The sequence below is a fragment of the Phalaenopsis equestris genome, unplaced genomic scaffold (assembly GCF_001263595.1).
Source record: "Phalaenopsis equestris unplaced genomic scaffold, ASM126359v1 Scaffold000507, whole genome shotgun sequence".
NCBI classification, from domain to species: Eukaryota; Viridiplantae; Streptophyta; class Magnoliopsida; order Asparagales; family Orchidaceae; genus Phalaenopsis; species Phalaenopsis equestris.
In genome coordinates this window covers 358,740-382,021 of record NW_018164947.1, presented here as the reverse complement: position 1 = coordinate 382,021, position 23,282 = coordinate 358,740, and the positions used below count along the sequence as shown (strand labels likewise).

Sequence of the window (23,282 nt, the reverse complement as noted above, 5' to 3'; positions counted from 1 at the left end):
TTTTTTTTTTTATTGTGAATCCCTTAAATCCTGGTTTGATCAATGCATGATTGAGTGAAAAAAAATATATATTTTTTCAAATTATCTGTTTAGCTTTCTAGCCGTTTACATTAATTTTCTCTTATATATTTTCTTGAAAGTTTAAATTTTGATTTCACATTGTTAGATGTCATGAAGAGGGGAAATATTTGTGTACGTAAGACGTACGCATCGCTGCATAAGTCGGGAGGTTATTCAGAGGATATAAGAAAGTTATATTCGTCTTATACCTCATGTAACCTCCCTGTAACCTACCAGTAACCTACAAATAAGTTTCATGTTTCTGTAGTTGCGGTAGGTACATGTAAGTTACAGGAAGGTTATAAGGGGCATAATGCGAATATAACCCTCCTATACCCTCTGAATAAGCTCTGACACACGCAGCGCTGCATACGTCTTACGTACGCAATTATTCCCCCTCTTCATGACAGCTAACAACGTGAAATAAAAATGTCGCGGACATTATAGAATCATCATGCACACATAATGAGCTTTTGACATGTTCTTTTGTTAGTTTTGTTTATTGCACTTAATGGCCAAGCTTGTACTTGATTTTATTTACTCCTAGATGAGATCATTCATGCCTTTAATGTGCTTGTTAATTGCTTATGGAGCACTTTATCACAAATTAATGGGTTATCAAAGATTCTTCTCACCTCTTTGGGATTCATCATTTTGAGAAAGAGTCAAAGAAAGATTATTTTTTGAGATTCTTGATTAAAGCTCATCTAACTCATATGAATATATTGATCATTATAGAATCAGCATGCACACATAATGAGCTTTTGACATGTTCTTTTGTTAGTTTTGTTTATTGCACTTAATGGCCAAGCTTGTACTTGATTTTATTTACTCCTAAATGAGATCATTCATGCCTTTAATGTGCTTGTTAATTGCTTATGGAACACTTTATCACAAATTAATTGGTTATCAAATACTCTTCTCTCACATCTTTGGGATTCGTCATAGTGAGAAAGAGCCAATGAAAGATTATTTCTTGAGATTCTTGATTAAAGCTCAGTAAATCCTAGGAGTAGATCCATAATTACTACGAGAAATCTTCTCGTGTAGATAACATCATGATCCTTTTGACTCATCCTTCATATGGGAAATAGTTTGCTCGCATAAATTATTTTTTTTATGCTTTAATTATGATTTCATCAGCTATAATTCTTGCATAGCTGATATGAATATATTGATCATTATAGAATCATCATGCACACATAATAAGCTTTTGACATGTTCTTTTGTTAGTTTTGTCTACTGCTCTTAATGGCCAAGCTTGTACTTGATTTTATTTATTCCTAGATGAGATCATTCGTGCCTTTAACGCGCTTGTTAATTGCTTATGGAGCACTTTATCACAAATTAATGGGTTATCAAAGACTCTTCTCACCTCTTTGGGAACCGTCATAGTGAGAAAGAGTCAATGAAAGATTATTTCTTGAGATTCTTGATTAAAGCTCAATAAATACTAGGAGTAGATCCATAATCACTACGAGAAATCTTCTCGTGTAGATTACATCATGATCCTTTTTACTCATCCTTCGTATGGGAAATAGTTTGCTTGCATACTTACCTCATCCATTCGGTTCAAACAAAAATTATAGCTGATGAAATCATAATTAAAGCATAAAAAAATAATTTGAACTGGACTTGGGAAAGTATGAGAACAACCACTGAGATACTGCTCAAGCATCTCAGTGAAAGAAGTACGAGCCACAAGAAAACCATAATTTTCCATCTCGACCACCAAAATGAGAATCTTGACAAAAGAAGGAATGCACGTTGCTTAATATATTAACATGTTGATGTAATTCAAGATAAGGAAACTCTTAAATAGTCACATACAATAAAGTAAATTTGGAAAAATAAGAATAATATTGTCACTTCTATTGAATTCATGGCCATAACAACAAAGTATGTTATTAGCTTAAAGATTGATTGAAAGGCTAATTCGATAAGCTTATTTAAGTAAATTCATACAAAGTAAGATCTCTCAGATAAATAACACCATTACTAGGGGTAGAATGCACAAAAGCAATAATAAGAGAGCCAACAAAATATCGATAAATAAGAGCAATCGTGGGACGACCATTAATCTTCAAGAAGTCCTTATCATTATCTATAAAGAAATTCACCAAAGAAACATTGTGTCAGTCACCATCTCCTTTGATGAATCTGCTCTTGAGAGTGACAGAATCCCTCAGCAAGGTCATTTTGTTATAAGCATTAGAATTGGTGAACCTTATGATAACATCAAGGGAATCTCAATTGACATAGAAAGCTCAATTGATGTCTTCTTTTATTCAGCTTGTTCTGGTTTAGAACAGACTAAAAGAAAACTTCAACTTGATACAATGACAACTCTGTTACCCGTAATTCAGCAGGTTTTAAAAATAATTAGTATATATTGTACTCATAATATATTAAAATTTAATACTTTATCTATAAAATTATTAAAAATATTTAAAAAAATTATATTTTTTCTTATATATCAAGTAATTTTTTATTGCTTATCTTCTGATATGCTCATTCTATTCATTTTATTATAACACTAATATGAATTAATATTATTTTCTCTTTCATAATAAACAATATATTAGAACTCGTAGAATTAAGTTTAGACTCGCTTATATGATTAAGCTCGAGCTCGAACTCGATTAATTAATCAAGCTCAAGCCAAGTGTGGTTTGAGCTCGACTCGGCCCTCTTACACCCGCTAATCCCAACTCAAGTTACGCAAAGGAAAAAAAATAATGCAATCCTGGATCTAGGAACCAAGTTCAAATAGAAAATTTAATATGAGCAGATTCGATAAAGACGTTACCCTCCAAGCTATAGAACAAACGTTACAGCCAGGTCCGGACTTGCAACAGATGATGTTTATGGCTTGTAGATTTATTTAGCTATTTACGGAGTATGATATAAAATGATTTTACTACTTATTTTCGGGTTTTATCAAGCACCTCAATGTATCTTTTGGGGACGCCATAGTCGTCAACGAGATGTTTAGCAAGGTCGTCGATCACTCCACCCTGTACGAGCACTTCATATTGTCCCTTTTTCCCTGAAATGATTTTGACACGAATATTTCAATAAATTGGAAATGGGAATGGATTAAATGCTTCAAAAATGAGAAATAATCAACATCTAGACCGAATGGGACCACATGAATTAACAACAACAAAAATAAAGTTTAATGAATTTTGGCTTAAAAATCCAGCAAGATAATATTATCATGGAAAAGTGGTGCAAATTTCCCTTGCCAATAGAATGTGAATATATGATGTTATGTCAGTAGGGTTTTATATAAGTGATTGCAAGAGGCTCAGCGGCCACACGATCGGGGTCGACACCCATCGTAGATGTGGAGTTTTAAGCTAAGGGTGTCAATCAATAACCTAACCTCAACACGACTGAAAATATTTGGGTTTGTTTTGACTATGTTGCTACTTTGGTCCCATTCGAGTTAAAAGTGTTGTTATTTGGGGTGGATTTGAGTTGACTCAAACAACCCAAGTCACCTTTTTTTTCACTGCTTGTATAAGGCTATTCAAGCGTTATTTTAATTGAGTCATGTTGATTCAAGGAAAAAAAATTTTTTTATGATCCATATAATTAACAACATAGCAAGTTCGGTTTAGGTTATAAGCTGATTCGGGTTATATGTTTTGGCTACATAATAAATTGGTTGGAGTCAGATCAAGTATATTTGAGTCTGATCAACCTTGGCTCAAACCCAAAACCAATTTGACATTCCGAATCGATACCCCTAGCTTAAGCACATTATTTACTAATTTTCAATAATTATAAATAAAAATTCTAAACAACGTAACAATAAATAAATAAATAAACTACTTTTCTTATCCTGTGTTAGCAAGCTTAACTGTCAAATAGCATTGCCCTGCTAATTCAAACAATCATAAGGCAGTCGATGGGCCTTCGATGTTCCTTTCTCTTATAAATGGCTTCTATTCACTAGAACTTCAACTATCTCCAATTATCATAAAAATTTAAGAGGTAAATTTCCCTATCTCAAACAACCAATTCATTTTGGATGGCTGGGATTATTTTTCATGATTTTGAAAATGGCAAGCATTAATCAATCTGGGATTAATAATATCTGATTTCTTTCAGTAATATGACAAACAAACGGAAGGCTGTACCAAATGAAGTACAGCCTAAAAAGTTCCACTAGGAGCACAGATTAGAAGCCAGTTAAGTTAATGTAAGATCAATTAATAGTTTCCACCAAGATGTTGAAGTTATGAGAATTATTATATTGTCAAATTAGTTTTATCACATGCGATTTGAATTTATTGTAGGAATCAACAATATTAATTTTTGTAATATAATCTTGAGGTTGAGGATATTCTACTTTATTGTGTTTTCCTTATTTCTACTTCTCTCCTTTATAAAAGCATGTTTGTACTCGCACTATCATGGAGCAAGTAAAAATGTAACATTTTATGATTTCTATCATGTACATAGCTCTAGTCAGTTCTCTCCTCCACATTGACCATTCCCCAGCGTTGATCAGTGTCACCTTCTATTTCCTCGTCTTTGCGCGCCAGATGTGTGGTTTTGTAATTTTATTTCTTTGGTTATTTTGTTATGTTGTATAATAAATTCAAGGTAAGAGTGATCGTCTGATGGGAGTTCATGTCAATGAGGATGCTGTTTGGATGTTCAAGTCAAATGTACAAATTCCATGGAAACGAAACTTAAATTATCTTAAAGAAAAGTTCTCAGTTAATGATTGGTTGGTGAATTAGAAATTTGAAAGGAATACTTCGGTGTTCAATATAAGATGTTTATTTGTTGTTTAAAAAACAAAGGTTTTTCATGATTTTCACAATAGTGGTCAAGAAGACCCAACCTGAGGTTTGGAATTACTCAAGATAGGAGCAAACGGTTGAAAAATGAAAACTAAGTTTTTATATTCAATTATTATTTAACAGATGAAAAAGATACTAATCAAATTAAATTAACAATAACACCAAGCTTTTATCCCACTAAGTAAGGTCGGTTACATGAATCTTTTTTTCTCCATTGTGTCCAATTAAGTGTCATATTTTCATTTAGTTATAATAAATTAAGGTCATTTTTTATATAATATGCCCAAATCTTTCTAGGTCTACCTCTGTCTTTTTTAACATAAGTCGAATCTAAAACACCTACTCTGCTAACTGAATCATCAGATGGTCGACGTTTAATGTGACCAAACCATCTAAGAGGACTCTCTCAATTTTTCTTCGCCACTAGAGTTACATCAACCCTATCACGAGTATATTCATTTCATATTTTGTCTCCAAGTGTAAAGTCACTTATCCACCTAAGCTTTCTCATCTCAGCAACACATAGTTTGATATTTCTCTTTTAAAGACCAACATTTTGCGCCATAGAGCATTGCAGTTGTCACCACCATCTTATATTTTTTTTCCTTTCAGTCTAAGTGGTACTTTCTATCACACAATAAGCCTGAGGCATTCCTCCACTTCAACCAACCAACTTGAACTCTACTAATAACATCCCCATCTATATCACCGTCACTTTGAACAAAAGACCCGAGATATCTAAATAGCTCACACATTTTAATAATTTGATCACCCGTATTTACAACTTTGTCACTAGAGCTACTACTACTAATCAAATTTAAGGCAATTACATGCATACCACTCGAAACTTGCTATTTACATTGCTATTTACGAAACTTGCTATTTACAAATCAACCACCATCTTTCATCCATTTTTCAAATTCTCACTCAAATATCAAAATTCATGGTAAAACCCCAACCCATATTTACATTTTTCTCAATTTCTCGATAGTTAGGCAATTACATACATACCACTCGAAACTTGCTATTTACAAATCAACCACCCTCTTTCATCCATTTTTCAAATTTTCACTCAAATATCAAAATTCATGGTAAAACCCCAACCCATATTTACATTTTTCTCAATTTCTCAATAGTTAAATCGTAGCACACCAAAATCTATCAGCTCGGTAGTTCAAAAAAATCACCTAGGTGCTTATTTTGTAAATATCAATGTTTCGAGGTATATTATCTACCTCATTACTGGTTGTCTGCATCTTCTATAAACATTTTTTCTCTATCAGTCATCTTTTAATCAATTAAATTAACTTGAAAAATTGGTTTAAAGCAACGATGAGCTAACCAAGGCCAGTGATTACTCATACGCTAATATTACGCAAGGGAAAAGAAAAACAAAATGCATGTCAGATGAGCTTTTTAATGAATTAATATAAACATTTAACAAGTTATTTAAAGGACCTTAATTTATCAATAGCATAAAAATATCGTCTCATATATGTACAACTATCACAGAAGTACCTTCTAAAAATTCATACCAATTAAGATAATTCAATATCAATATTTTTTTTATATATGTGCGCAGGTACATTAATGTTCCCCTATTAGTAACATAAAGAGGTAACTCCATCAAAATAAGTCATACAGATACAAACATTCTATCAAAATTATTATTTAATTATTTACTAAAAATATATTTTTTACTAAAAATATATTTCATTCACATTTGCATATCAGACAATATACTTATAAATCATTTAAATGATAATTTAAATAATACTTTGCACATCATTCCTACAATATGAACAAAATTTCACTAGAATTCAAAATATGGAGTTTACAATATTTTCAATTTAACTAAGTAAATGCATTTGGTTTAGAAGAAGCAGAATATTGTTGTAATATAAGATGAGAACTCACATCGATGACAATTAATTTGTTATTAAATTTGTCTTGACGTCGACTCTTCTAAAATTTGAAACCTAACATAAACATGGTTATTTATAATAAATTAATTTATTTATTATTTTAACTATATAAACAAATACATATGTAGTCATCCAATTTCTTTTATTTTTTAATGAAGTGTATAACCAATTAATTTAGCCAAATTTTTATTCTAACATTAAGCTACATTATATCTTTGTATTACTATATATTATACCATAATCTATTTTCCTAAGCTAATTAACATGCTTAACTTAGAAAACCTTTAAATTGGCTTGTAAGTATAATTTCATATAGAGAATGATTAAACATTTAAATTAAACTTCATAGTTGAATTCCTTCTTGCAGCACAATTCTCTTTTTTGTGCTTTAGCCTTTTTAGTTCTTACTGATTAGCTTCAAACAATTGATAATAAAATTGAAATCAATTTAATATAAAGTTTCTAAATTTTCATTTTAATTAATTATAACAACTCAAATAATTAAGCATCTTACCTTACCTTCTCGCCCTAATTCATTTGAACCAAACAACAAGGCTCGCTCGAGCCCTGACCCTCGCAAAACTATGTTTTCCTCCCTTTTGCGTGCACGAGATCGGATCGAGAGCCTTTCTCGCAGGAGAACTCTTTCGATCGAACTCCAAACGCACATAGCTTCGACTCACTCCTTCCTCAAACTTCTCATTTGCACTGAGCCACTCGAACCCCGCCCTCTTTGCTCTCGCACGTCACAAGCACACGTTCCTCTCGCCTCATCGTCCTCAACAAGGTACTGGTGTTGACTCCAATGACACCGACGCCGCCTCAATATCAATCAAAACACGAGAAGCCATAGCTAGCTTCTGTCGTCTCTCGTACGCACCATTTGACTCTCCAAGTAAGTCAACAGTGAAGCTTTATAGAGCGAAATCGCCTCTTTGGCTTCCGACCCCCTCGCTCCCTCTCCCTTCCTTCGGTTGCCCGACTAATCATTTCTTCTACTTATGTTTGATTTCCCGACTCTTCACTTCCTCTTCTTCAGTTCTTTATTTCTTGTCACCCGGTAATAGAAATGGGCTGTTACAGGGTTGAAGATGTTGACGAAGACTCTGTTTTCTTTAACAATAGTGTAGTAGCAATAATTACATGAGCAGTGTTATAGTGGTTGGTTGCAGTAGTATTATAGTAGCAATTACAAACAATAATTGCATTGACAATGCAAGGGTCAAATGTTTGATTTGTGAATCATTGCAGCTTACAGGATAAGTTCCACCTTTTTTTTTCTTCCCCCAACAGATTGCAGGCTTTCTATCAAGTCACTTTAGCTTCCATATTATTTTATTTTCGTAGTCAAACCATTGATATTTCTTGCAACCTCATTATATGTTTATGGGGCAATGTTCGAATTATTAGAATCATTACGTGTCATTAATATTATCATATATGATTTAAATTTACAATAAATAGTATTTATTATTATAATACATCATTATTATCAAGAAAACTCTACTTTATTATATTTTTCATGTTAATATCTTCTGATCCTATATATAGACAAGTTTATACTAGCACTGCAATGAATAAAGTACAAATGTAGCCTGCTATGAATCCTAAGACAAGGAACATACCTGGAAGCTCAGATATTGATGTACTGCATGCAAATTTCTTTTGAAGTTCAGAGGCTAATGATTCAGCATCCAATAAGAAATACTCAACTCCTGAGACTCTCGTCACCTTCTTGTTTCCCTGCCGACGTTCAGCCATAATTTGTATTGGTCTAATAGAACCCTTGCGGATAGCAACCTCATTATCCCTACAAACCCTGTGGAAAGCTTGCATTCGATTTAGAAATGTTGCTCCTAGCTCCTTCTTCTGAATCTCTGTAGGGTACATTACACCCTTTTTAATGGATCCTTTGAAAAGAGCATCACAAAGTGTAGCATCTAAAATCACCATTGCTTTGTTCAATGGATTGGTTAGATTTTCTCTCTCTATGTATCTGTGATACACAATAACTGGATTAAGTTCAAAAGGATATGATAAAACAGACTTTTTCTTTTTAACTTAAATACTGGCAGTAATTAAAGAAAGCAGCACAAATAGAAATTTCATAGAAGATTTCCAACATGAGAGAAGGGGGCATGGGACAAAACCTGAAGACAACATCACTTGATTCTGAAGCAGTGTAATATTTTCCAGTATCAGCACCAACAGATGAGAATATGAGATTGACATGTGCGCTTGATTTGTAAAGCTCAACAACCTCAAGCTGTGATTTACTCTGGTGAGTATCACCTGCAGAAGAATCAGCCTTCTGATCAACAACATCAGTAACACGCTTCTCTGGCTTGAAAGATATATAGTCTGGATGTGCACGGTTCACAGAGAGCACTATAATTTCCTTCTTGTGTTTATCTTCCTTTGCCGATATCTACCAAATTGCAGAACCGAGTTAATAAAAATTTCAGTTAGAATTCAAACAAACCAAAATAATAATAATAATAATAATAAATTAAAATAAAAAATAAAAAAAAGGCAAAATGTTGAACAATGCCTTTGATCAGAGTCATAGTCTATAGCCTTTTAGCTCAAACAGAAAGTCATATTTTTCTATGGAAACCAGAAAACATGCAAAATTTGCATCCAAACCATAATCAATCATTGTAAAATTAAACATTCCACAATAAATTTGTGAAAATAAACCAAAATCATGATATCCAGATAATGATATATTAAACCAAAAATAAATCATGCTCAATCACAGAATAGAAAAATAAAATAACGAAAGAGTTTACCAAATCAAGGATGCAAATATCACGCCAGTACAAGAAAACTTGTCCCAAAAGGCAGCGATGAATCTTGCACCGCAATTGAATACTTCATATCCAACAAATGCAGATATTTTAGATGAAGGTAGAGATTTGATGTAATCATATTCCACTAGAATGTCCCGGTAATCCATATGCATTATCATCTCAACTCCCAATGATGGCAATCAAAACACTTGAAATGCAACAAAAGCTACTGTGCACAAACCGTGAATTAAAAGTAATCAAAACTGAAGCAACCGCATATATCACTAAATAACTTAATCACACTTAACATCTTAACACAAATATCTCAATTCAAGTTAGAGGCATTAATTAACACTTCACACGGCCTGACAAGTACGTCTAGAATTACAGCCTAATCTTCAAGCCCACTAATTAAAAACCTAGAAGAGAACCAACTACGGAAGAACACAGAGTCAACAGTTATGTAAAAATCAAGAAAAAAAAAAACTACCACTACTACCTTATATTTGTTGGACTTCAATCAAGGATATCCAAATAAATCATTTTGTAATTTTCACATTCCTAACGATTTGACATATAGGCCTCCGTATTATCTATTTCTAGTTTTGTGTCTTCCAAATAATTTTTCTAATTGCCCTTGTTGGAGCTAAACTTATTTACTCGATATAAGAAAACAATGAACCAGCAGAAAAGTAGACAGCCAACAACCAGCCCAGCTAAAGGATGATATAGGCATAACCAGAGATCCCGCAGATGAATAGACTCAAACCAGCTCAGTTGAGCTGAAGCAGCATAGACAGAGAGCAGAATATATTCTCTGAGGATCTTCATCGTAAGCATGTTCAGATAAAAATAAATTATTACAAAATTAAAAAAAAAATACTAAAATGAAGCAAAACTAAGGTAAAAATTAATAATACAAATTGCTGACTTGCATCAAATCTGGCCAGCTTAAGCAAAGAGAGTATTAGCTAGTAAAAAAGAAAAAATTGGCATATTAGATACACCTAATGAGAAAAAAAAATCAAGAGCATTGAATGAGGATTCCCAAGATGAAATAAAAAGGAATCCAAAGCATTGGTCTTAGGTTCATCATAAAAGTCAAGTCAGATTTTTTTTTAAGATGATTAATTCTAGAACTTCTCAAAGTTTCAATTTACAAGCATATGACTCAATGCATTGAGTTATTTTATATGCCTCAACTAGAGATGTAATTAAGTCAAACAAATTCATGCATTAGCTTAGGCTAGCCTCGCTACATTAGACATAAGCCAAGAAAATAGAGCTAATATGCCAAGTTTGGGCCAAACTCAACTTGACATGTCAGATAGTGTAGGAGCTTGTATAAAAAATATTAAAATAAAATTCACTCTGAACAAATTAGAACATAAGAGGTTGAAATCAAAATTATTAAACATATTTAAAATTCTTTGTTCTTTATCTAAATAAATTTCTTATTATTTCTATTAAAATCTTTCATTTTGGGTTTAACTCCAAATCATAATTTCACTTCCAAAAATGAGTCGGATAATGAGCCAACTCAAACTCAAATAATTAATCAAGCTCAAAATTAGTCTGAAAGTGGTTCATGCCAACTTAACTTTATCTACAACCACAACTACCACCTATACATTTGTTAATTTCTTAAAATCTATGATAGATAATTATTTTAGCATTTATAAAAATCATTACTTTATCATATGGTTTAATTTCATATATACCTCTTATTCACATTAACAGTAAACTTATAATTGTCATAATTAACAATTGATTTATGTGAATATTTTCAAGCAAATAGCAAATGAATAATATGATATGAGAAAATAATAAAAAAACATAAAAGTCCTCAAAGATATTAAAAAAGACAATATAATAAACTTTTGAAGTAAAAAATGATTTAAAAAAAGCTTAATACTAGACAAATCACACACAGAAAGATAAGCATATTTGAAAATGTATTTAAATAAACTAACTCAAATGTCTTTAAAATTAATTAGCTATGACAAATTATGCATTTTTAAATTTAATTGAATAGAACAACAACAACAACAACAACAACAACAAAGCTTTAATCCCACTATGTGGGGTATGCTACATGAATCCTTTTTCTCCATTGCATCCAATTTAGTGTCATATTTTCATTTAATTCTAATAAATTAAGAATATTTTTTATACAATAAGCCCAAGTCTTCCTAAGTTTACTCTGCCTTTCTTAACATAAGTCGAATCTAAAACATCCACTCTCCTAACCGGGTCATCAGATGGTCGACGTTTAATGTGACCAAACCATCTAAGACGGACGCCTCTCTCGAATTTTTTCCGACACAGGAGCTACACCAACCCTATCACGGATATATTAATTTCGCATTTTTTTCTCTATATGTAAAGCCACTCATCCACCTAATCATTCTCATCTCGGTAACACTTAGTATTATGCTTCTCTTTTAAAGGCCAACATCCAACGCCATAGAGCATTTTTTCTCTAAGTGTAAAGCCACTCATCCACCCAATCATTCTAGATTCTGATTTTATACAATAAGCCCAAGTCTTCCTAGGTCTACCTCTACCTTTCCGAACATAAGTTGAATCTAAAACATTTACTCTCCTAATCGGGTCATCGGATGGTCGACGTTTAATGTGACCAAACCATCTAAGACGACTTTCTCTAATTTTGTCCGCCACTAGGCTACACCAACCCTATCACGAATATATTCATTTCACATTTTTTCTCTAAGTGTAAAGCCACTCATCCACCCAATCATTCTAGATTCTGATTTTATACAATAAGCCCAAGTCTTCCTAGGTCTACCTCTACCTTTCCGAACATAAGTTGAATCTAAAACATTTACTCTCCTAATCGGGTCATCGGATGGTCGACGTTTAATGTGACCAAACCATCTAAGATGACTCTATCTAATTTTGTCTGTCACTAGGCTACACCAACCCTATCACGAATTAATCATTTCACATTTTTTCTCTACGTGAAAAGCCACTCATCCACCCAATCATTCTAGATTCTGATTTTATACAATAAGCCCAAGTCTTCCTAGGTCTACCTCTTCCTTTCAGAACATAAGACGAATCTAAAACATTTACTCTCCTAATCAAGTCATCGGATGGTCGACGTTTAATGTGACCAAACCATCTAAGACGACTTTCTCTAATTTTGTCCGCCACTAGGCTACACCAACCCTATCACGAATATATTCATTTCACATTTTTTCTCTAAGTGTAAAGCCACTCATCCACCTAATCATTCTCATCTTCGCAACACTTGACTTAGTATTATGCTTCTCTTTTAAAGGCCAACATTAAGTGCCATAGAGCATTGTAGGTCTCACCACCATCTTATAAAATTTCCTTTCAATCCAAGCATTACTTTTCTATCACACAAAAGGCTTGAAACATTCCTCCACTTCAACCAACCAACTTGAATTCTACTATTAACATCTCCATCTATACACCATCGCTTTGAACAACAGACCCGAGATATTTAAATCGTTCACACCTTATAATAAATTGATCACTCAAAGTTACACTTCTGTCACTAGAGCTGCTACTGCTAAAATTACATTCCATGTGCTCAGTTTTAGTCCATGTATTCAGTTTTAGTTCTACTCAAACAAAAGTCTTTAGACTCCAAGGTAGGCCTCCATAATTCAAGTTTTTCTTGAGTTTTTTCTCTTGTCTTATCCACGAAAAGGATAACATCAGCAAAAGCATACACCAAGTTACATCATCATGTAAATGTCTAGTAAGACCATCCATAACTAAAACAAAAAGATAACGGATTAAAGCCAATCCTTGACGTAATCCAACAGAAATAGAAAAATATTTGATCAGTCCTCCTTCAGTTCGAACACAAGTAACAGCTCAAGTATACAAATCTTCAATGACTTGAATATAAGTCATCCCAACACCTTTCTTCTCAAGGACTCTCCAAAGGATATCTCTCGGAACCTTATCGTAAGCTTTTACTATATCAACAAAAATCAAATGTAGATCCTGCTTATTATCTCTGAATTTCTCCATCAAACCTCTCAAAAAATGTATAGCTTCCATGGTAGACCTGCCCGCTATAAATCCAAATTGATTATGAGAAATCTTTGTAATACGTCTTAACCTAGTTCAATGATCCTCTCTCATAATTTTAAAGTATGACACATCAAATTAATTCCTCTATAATTTGCACACTCTTGTGTATCACCTTTATTCTTAAAAATGGGGACCAAAACACTCTTCTTCCACTCCTCAGGCATCTCTTTAGTTTTTAAAATAATATTAAAGATTTTAGTAAGCCAAGATTTTTTCTCTAAATGATATCCCAAATCTCCTAAATATTTCCACTTCAATTGGGATATCATCAAATCCTACAGACTTCCCACCCTTGGTTTTCTTTTAAAGCCTCCTCAATTCCTTTTTTACTAATTTGGCGGTAAAAATGAAATGTTCTATGATTATTAATGATATTAAGATCACTAAGGTCAATCGTATTTTCGGAAATTTCATTAAAAAGTTTATCAAAATAACTCACTCACCTATGTTGAATATCTTTTTTCTAAGAAAAACACTTCTGATTTTCATCTTTAACACACTTTACTTGAGTTAAATCTTTACGTTTCTTTTCTCCTTGTTTGGCTAGTTTATACATACAGACTTCACCCTCCTTAATATTTAATTTATTATAAAAATCACTAAAAGCAGAATTTTTAGCATCAAAGATTGTTTTTAGACCCCCTGCGGGCCGTTTAATGTTTTTCTCAGTCCTCCAAAGCTTTTACATTTAAATCAATTTTCATATCACAACTTTTTATATTTTATATTTTCTTGCAAATTATTATTCCACCATCAACAATTTTTATTTATAGAAACTTTTTCTTTTGATTCTCCAAGTACATCTTTTGCTACTTGTTTAATAATGTTTATTATTTTTTCTCATAGCTTTTGATTCTTCATGAACATAGCAAATTTTAAAATCTTGAATTTTACTCATAAAAATAATTTTATTTGTGTCTTTTTAGGTTCCCCCATCTAATTTTATAATGATGAGTTTTAGTATTCTTTATTTTACAACTCTTCATCTTAAAATCTAGAACTAATAATCGATGTTGGGTATTTAAATCCTCACTTAAAATGACCTTACAATCTTTGCAATCTCGACGACCTCTTATTCTCATAAGAAAATAATCAATTTGTGTTTTGTTTTAATCAATTTGTGTTTTATTAGATTCATTCTTATAAGTAATAAGATGTTCATCTCTTTTCTTGAATAAAGTATTAGTAATAACAAAATCATACGCTAAAATAAAATCTGAAAAGTCTCTAAATTCTTCATTAGTCACTCCAAAACCGTAACCACAATAAATGTTTATGAAATCTTCTACTACTCTACAGAAATGTTAAATCTCCTCCAATAAAAATTCTTTTTTCAAGTGGTATCATTTGTATTAAGTCTTCTTAGTCATTGCAAAATTTAATCGAATAGAAGTAACTGTAAATTTCAAATAATCTTAAAAGTACTTACTGCTAATATACGCTTATAAAAGTTGTTGCAACTTCACTTTCTCCTTTAGGTTCCCTTAATAGATATGTAAATTAAGAAACCAAGGACCAAAAGAAAGTCAATTTTTAGTTTGATTTGTATACCTAGCAATAATTTTAGTGGCAAGTCGATCTTTTCTTGATTTGTAGATCTAGCAATGGGTTGTTAAGCTGATTCAACTACAACACATATAATTTGTTCTCTCTCTCTCTCTCTCTCTCTCTCTCTATCTCTCTCACAGGCATCCACACAAAATCATTTCTATTTGTAATTTAGGTCAACTACAATCCATATTCGATTCTGATTTTAAACTCAAATTATAAATCACTAAATTTTTGGTTTAGATACATGAATGCATTTCTATAAGTGCATATTTAGATTCAACAAGTCAAATGTTGATTTACAATGTAACAACATATCATATTCTACATCTAATACGTCATCAATACGATCAAATTCAATCATATAGGGATTCTTGTGTTAGTGCTTTTCAATAGGCTTTAAATGAGATGCTATTAACTTTCCTTTTGAAATAAACATAGGCTCAAAATTCCTAAGAATAACAAGATAATTGTGATATTTCTAAATATCTACAGCTGTATAAAACCTTGCATAAGGCTTTTTTGTGAAGAGTAGTTAGTTCATTTCTAATTTTTTGCACTGGACCTTTAATAAAAGGGATAATGATAATATAATATTCTAATCTTTGATGGATGATAATATTTGATTACAATACCTTTAAACATTGCATGATATCCAAACACAACAGTCACTTTGTTTATAATTCTTAATTTGACCATGTAGTGGTGCCTATGTTCACTAAATGAAAGATATTATTCTTTAAGCTTATGCTTCATACAAGTTCATGAAAAGATAATAACAATATATCACCAAAATGATTGAGTATAACCTATAGTTTTGATTAACCAAATTCAACTATTTGAAAATTAGACATACTGTAACTTTCAAAGAGCTCTTCAAATTTATCAATCTAATTTAAACATTGCATATGATCATACCTATTATTAAATATAAGCATGACCCTTTTAATCTTAAGATAATCACATTATATTTGTCTAAAACTGTAGTTTACCCAATGTCATTACAATGATAATAAAAAAAAAATCATTAAAATTACATTATGTTATAATTTTATTGATTAACCCTATTATTATGTTCAACTTCACATTGACATGGAGATGTAAACTAAAGTTTTGATAACAAATCAGATGTAAGATGACCTAGAATATAAGGTTTTCTAATACATCTAAGATGAGATATACAAGATCAAGCACATAAAATCAAATTTGCAGTCCACACACTTTTAAATTAAATAAAAATCATCTAATTTGATGAAAACTATAAAACACACAAAATTCACTAGTAAAGATAATTTAATAATATACAAATTATACAAAAAAATTTGAGACCATTAAAAACCATACTTCAATCAAGGATCATTTTGTGGTTAGAAAATCTAGGTTGTAATAAATTTAACAAAAACTACTCATGCTTGTAAATAAATCACAAAAGAACTCATCACATAAGAGATCTAACCCCACATAAATATAAAAACAACTTCACCAAAAACTGGGACTCAATACTTACACTGGGGAAGAACTCACATCTAACAAAAACGTATGTTTAAGAAGTAAAAAATTCATCAAGGAGAAGTTCATTTACAGGTCTTGGTAATCCAGTATTTATAATCATTTAATTTGTAAAGTCAGCAGTTAGAAAATTGTTGATGTTAGAAGTTTTATTAGAAAATAAATTATTCTTGTGAAAAGTTAAGAGGAATAAACTATTTTCCTAAATTAGGAGTTATTTCCTATCATATTTTATATTTAATTCAATGGATTAGGAGTTATTTCCTTCCTATTTTAGGCATTACTATTTTATGCTATTTCCTTTATCTCCAAATATTTAATACGAATTGATTAATTAGAATTATTAGACAATATATCTTTCCTTTCATATTATTTCATTTTTATTATCTTTCTTATTCTAGGATTCATGTAAGGTTTATTTACACCATTTCTCATATAAATGAAAAATTCCTCTTTATTCCGCATTATTCTAAGTTTCAATATGGTATCAGAGTCAAATTTCCTACCCTAGTTGTTGGTCCTCGCTCGAGAGCCACTAAACTCCCTTCCTGCCATTCTTCCTGCAAGAAGGGAGGGGCACTTTTTCTCCCTGAAATATGGTCGCAATCACTCTCGGCTCTAGGCCTCACCATCTAGCCAGAAAAATTCGCGGCAACTCCAAACTTCATCTTTCTTCCCACGTCTTATGTTTCTTAGTTTTAATCAGCTCAACACTAGATTTTTTCGTTCTGTTGCGGGATCTACCCTCTGAATCCCCCCCGGGCTCTGATAAGCACGTCTTTCTAAGGTTTCCATCTTATTTTCTCCTTCATTTTAGCCATAATATGTCATCGACGGCTGCAGATCTACTGGAATCTCGCAAGTGGTGTCTCCACCGCTTATCTTTTACTTCGTCGTAGTCGGAGTAAGGAATCGACAACTTTGATCGGCTGTCAAACTCGATCTTGATTGTCATTTTCAACTGGATTAGCGACGTGAAGGGAATTGGATGGTGTTACGTCATCTCCTGTCGCTTCCACGCTATTGTTCCCCTCGTCGACAACATTGTCGTTCGTGTTGTCTGAGTTTTATCAGACGATCCTTCTCTCACTTGTCCATTTCCACTGCTATCTTTGGCAATAGAAACCGCAAAGATTTTCACATCTTGCTCGTTTCATTTTCGACGGGATTATACGACCCTTTTACGCCCTATGTCAGATTATATTTGTTCCCTCCTTCAAGAACGTTTCATCCTCCAATTTGGCGTCGTCCTCTTTCGCATATGAAGTATCAGACCATTCCCCTCTAAGTTGCTGAAGAATTTCAAAGAGATCCGGCGTCTTCGGACTAAGCTTCCACTTGGCAAACTTGGGGTTGATGAAGGTGTTCTTCTCAAATGAAAGGCTGTTTTTTGGCTCCACCCTTGACAACTGTGTCATCTTTGGTGCCGCATCTATCCTTTCCTCCAAATCTGCACATGTTAACCCCACACATGATCTTTGTGCTAGTGAAGACAATGGCAACATTCCTGAATCTTTCTATATGAATGGGGAACTGAAGCTTAGGGTTGTATGGACAATCAGTTCCCTCATTGCTGCCGCTGCACGACATTACTTCCTTCAACCCATCATCAGTGATCAAGAGACATTGGAGTTCTTGGATCTCACTGATGCAGATGGCCAAGGTGTGCTAACCATGGATAGATGTCAGCTACAAGATCTAAGAGTGAGGCCTACATCAGCTTCAGGTTCTTCACAACGGGCATTGGTTCCAGCACTCAGCATGAGGTCGTATGCTCCACTTCTTGAGATGTTAGGGGGATTGTTTCTGAAGTGGGGCAACATTGGTTGCTATCCGGCCTAGTGGAGATTCACGGAAGTAGTGGGAGGTTGTAGTATCGGCGGCAATTAGATTTGTCCTGGGTGTTAACCGCCTTGGAGGAACCATACAGGACTGCAGCAAAGATGCTTGAGAAGAGAACATATTATTTGAAGATGAATTCCTCCGGAGCTTTTTTCTATACCAGGCCCTCTAGAGCTTTTCATGCAACAGGTGCTCCACCAGAATTCCTCCTACATCAGGCCCTCATCCTAACTTTCTTTTGCATTTGGCCCTCCTCCAGAATCTTTCCTACAACAGACCTTCCTCCAAAGCTTTTTATACAACAGATCCTACCTCTGGACCCTTTCCTTTTTCTGCATGTCATACCCTACAGCGTTTTCTACACGTTTTCCACTTCCCTGAAAACTCCCCTGCAACAATACCTGTAGGAGCCTTCTGCCTACCTTCAGACACTGCAGGAACTACAGCCAATGACAATTGCAGTCAACTAGAAGTAAGCATTTCCTGCAAACTCCCCTGCAATATTATCTGTAGAAGTTTTCCGCCTACCAACAGACACTACATGCAGTTAAAGATAACCATAATTGTTTACTTCCCTGCAAATTCCCCTGCAGCATTATATGTAGGAGACTTCTGCCTATCTAAAGAGACTGCATGAACTGCAGTTAAACACAATCGCAATTGTCTACTTCCCAGCAAACTCCCTGCAGCATTACCTGTAGGAGCATTCCACCTACCTACAGATACTGTAACAACTGCAGTCAGTGACAACCGAAGTACGGCATGAACACTTCAAGTTTTACTTCGCATGATCTTCCTTGCCCATTGTTTGATATTTTCAAATCTAAGTTAAGCATGATTTTCAACTATGTTTCAACTTGAGAGGGAGTGGTAGAAGTTATATTAAAAAATAATTTATTCCTATGACAAATTATGAAGAATAAATGATTTCCTTATATTATAAGTTATTTTCTTTCTTTTTTTTTATATTTATTTTCAGGCATTATGAGTTATTTCTTTCCTATTTTAGGCCTTACTATTTTATGTTATTTTTTTTATCTCCAAAAAATTAATATGAATTGATTAAATTAGAATTATTAGTGAAATATTTTTCCTTTCATACTATTTCATTTTTATTATTTTTTTTTATCTTAGGATTCTAAGTAAGGGTTATTTACACCCTCTCTCATATAAACAAAAAGTTCTGCTTTAATCTGAACTATTCTGAATTTCAACATTTAAAATCCAACAAAGGTCAAAGTGCTTAATTTACGAATCACAAGTAGTCAAAATTGCTAACCATCATAACTCAATATCATGGCTTGATAGGAAAATTATACTTCACATTAAAGCCACAAATTTGCACTTAATTTTGAAAAAACAAGCCAAACATCTCAAATCACAACCCAATTAAAGTTTCATCAATTGATAAACGATGGTAACCAATCTTAATGTCATCAAGTATCCAAAGAAGTGACTAAAAGTTCAGTTAATAAACAAAAGTGAACAAGAAGCTAGAGAAGATTTATCAAAAGGCTGACTCGAGTATTAAACTACTTGACTTCTGACTTTAAGGGTACTGATCTCAATTTGAGAGGCTTGTTACCAATCTTGTGCCCATCATAGCATAAATAAAATGGGATAATTACATACAAACATTCCGAAATATTGATATTTATAAATTAAGAACCTAGGTGATTTTTTTTTGAACTACCGAACGATGTATTAACTAATGTCGCGGTTAAACTATTGCAAATTTAATAAAAATAAAAAATACGGGTAAGGGTTTTACAATGAATTTTGATATTTGAGTGAGAATTTGAAAATTGGATGAGAGATGGTGGTTCATTGTAAAAAGTAAGTTTCGGGTGGTATGTGTGTAATTGCCCCAAATAAAATATATAGGATAGATTTGTCTTTAAAAATATAAAAAAAACGATTATAGAACACTGAACAAAAACTGACCACAAACTAAAAAACAAACAACCAACACAAATGGAGCTCGAAAGAAGAACTTGGAAACAAACATGAATAAATTCAAAAAAACACAAGGAAAAGGAGCAAATCAAAAAATCACTAAAGAACACAGCCCATTATCTTTAAGGATCATCATCACATACACATATACATCAAAATAAACTACAACAACAACAACAACAACAAAGCCTTAATCCCACTACGTGGGGTCGGCTACATGAATCCTTTTTCTCCATTGCATCCTATTTAGTGTCATATTTTCATTTAGTTCTAGTAAATTAAGATCATTTTTAATACAATAAGCCCAAGTCTTCCTAGGTCTACCTCTGCCTTTCTTAACACAAGTCGAATTTAAAACATCTACTCTCCTAATCGGATCATCTAATGGTCGACGTTTAATATGACCAAACCATCTAAGACGACTTTCTCTAATTTTGTCTGTCACAGGAGCTACACCAACCCTATCACGAATATATTCATTCTGCATTTTGTCTCTAAGTGTAAAGCCACTCATCCACCTAATCATTCTCATCTCGGCAACACTTAACTTATTATTATGCTTCTCTTTTAAAGGCCAACATTCAACGCCATAGAGCATTGCAGGTCTCACCACCATCTTATAAAATTTTCCTTTCAGTCTTAGCGGTACTTTTCTATCACACAAAAGGCCCGAAGCATTCCTCCACTTCAACCAACCAACTTGAATTCTACTATTAACATCCCCATCTATATCACCATCGCTTTGGACAACGGACCCAAGATATCTAAATCGTTCACACCTTTTAATAATTTGATCACCCAAAGTCACACTTCTGTCACTAGAGCTATTACTACTAAAATTACATTCCATGTATTCAATTTTAGTATATGGGCTTAAAGTCGATCCCTAATGTAAACCAACAGAAATAGTAAAATATTTTGTCAATCCTCCTTCAGTTTGAACACAAGTAACAGCTCTAGTATACATATCTTTAATGACTTGAATATAAGTCATATCAACACATTTCTTCTCGAGAACTCTCCAAAGGATATCTCTTGGAACCTTATCGTAAGCTTTTTCTAAATCAATAAAAATCAAATGTAGATTCTCCTTATTATCTCTGAACTTCTCCATCAAACCTCTCAATAAATGTATATCTTTCATAGTAGACCTGCCCGACGTAAATCCAAATTGATTATGAGAAACTTTTGTGATGCGTCTTCACCTATGTTCAATTACCCTCTCCCATAATTTTAAAGTATGACACATCAACTTAATTCCTCTATAGTTTGCACACTCTTGTGCATCCCCTTTATTCTTAAAAATGGGGATCAAAATACTCTTCCTCCACTCCTCAGGCATCTTTTTAGTTTTTAAAATAATATTAAAGAGTTTAGTAAGCCAAGAAACTCCCAAATCTCCCAAATATTTCCACACTTCAATTGGGATATCATCAGGTCCTACAGACTTTCCACCCTTGGTTTTCTTTAAAGCCTCCTCAACTTCTTTTTTGCTAATGCGACGGTAAAAATGAAACGTTTTATTATTATTTACGATATTAAAATCACTAAGTTCGATCGTATTTTCAGAAACTTCATTAAAAAGTTTATCAAAGTAACTCACCCACCTATGTTGAATATCTTTTTCTAAGAAAAGTACTTTTTGATTTTCATCTTTAATACACTTTACTTGAGTTAAATCTTTACTTTTCTTTTCTCTTTGTTTGGCTAGTTTATACAAATATTTTTCACCCTCCTTAGTATCTAATCTATTATAAAGATCATTAAAAGCAGAATTTTTAGCATCACAGATTGTTCTTTTAGACTCCCTGCGAGCCGTTAGATATTTTCTCCAGTTCTCTAAACTTTTACATTTAAATCAATTTTTATAACATAACTTCTTATATTTTATCTTTTCTTGCACATTATTATTCCACCACCAACTATTTTTATTTGTAAATATTTTTCCCTTTGATTCTCCAAGAACAACTTTTGCAACCTGTTTAATAGTGTTTGTTACTTTATCCCACATCACATTTGCTTCTTCATGAATATCCCAAATTTTGAAATCTTGAATTTTACTCTTTGCTTGAAAAGTTGTACCATATTGAGTAAAATTTAGTAAAATACATCAAAATAAACTAATATAAACTAAAATATTATTAAAATGAAAACAACTAAGGTAAAATTTAGTAAAATTTAGTAAAATTATATCACATAATGACCTACGTTGACTGAATTATTTCCCTCTTTGCTTGAAAAGTTGTACCATATTGCAGTGCTTATTGTCATTATTATATTTGCCTATGTTGACCTAAATATAACAAACACAAATCAACAAAAATGAATGAAATAAATTTGAGCTGTGTTGATTGCAATTCAAATTGGACTGAAGGACCTATTTGTATAATTAAGCATATTAAAGCCTGCTTAGCAGTAAATTAAAAATAAATAGAGATTTTGTTGTCTTCATTCAAGCATGGTGAACATAACAGGTGTCGCGGCAATATCACGTAGATAAGAGTCAAAGTGACCCGACTGATAGCAAAATCGTTCAACTGATGTCCGATCGCAAATGGACTGGAATGTCAAAATTTCCTTAAGAGAACACCCTTATTGACGAGGCTTTTGTGCAGAAGTCAGTGACGCATAAGTAGAGACATAAAATTAAAGAAATTTGCACGAAAAACAAAAATTTACAAAAAAAAAACTATTTATGCCAAGAAATGCATTATATATATATATATATATATATA

The 23,282-nt window shown here is 32.7% G+C and overlaps 2 protein-coding genes across 2 annotated transcripts in view; one reads left to right on the top strand and one right to left on the bottom strand.

Annotated features, from left to right (window-relative positions):
- Positions 1-2,813: 2,813 nt before the first annotated feature.
- LOC110028283 (eukaryotic translation initiation factor 2D) overlaps positions 2,814-23,282 on the bottom strand; it is a gene marked incomplete at its 5' end in the record, with an annotated part of 29,597 nt that continues 9,128 nt past the window's right edge. The window contains 3 exon segments of the mRNA XM_020730066.1: positions 2,814-3,109; positions 8,431-8,801; positions 8,956-9,233. Coding sequence (XP_020585725.1) covers positions 2,985-3,109; positions 8,431-8,801; positions 8,956-9,233 — 774 coding nt within the window.
- LOC110028284 (F-box protein At1g30200-like) lies at positions 17,216-19,121 on the top strand. The gene has a single exon (XM_020730067.1). It carries the CDS (start codon positions 18,106-18,108, stop codon positions 18,589-18,591), a length of 486 nt encoding a protein of 161 aa, XP_020585726.1. The 5' UTR covers positions 17,216-18,105; the 3' UTR covers positions 18,592-19,121.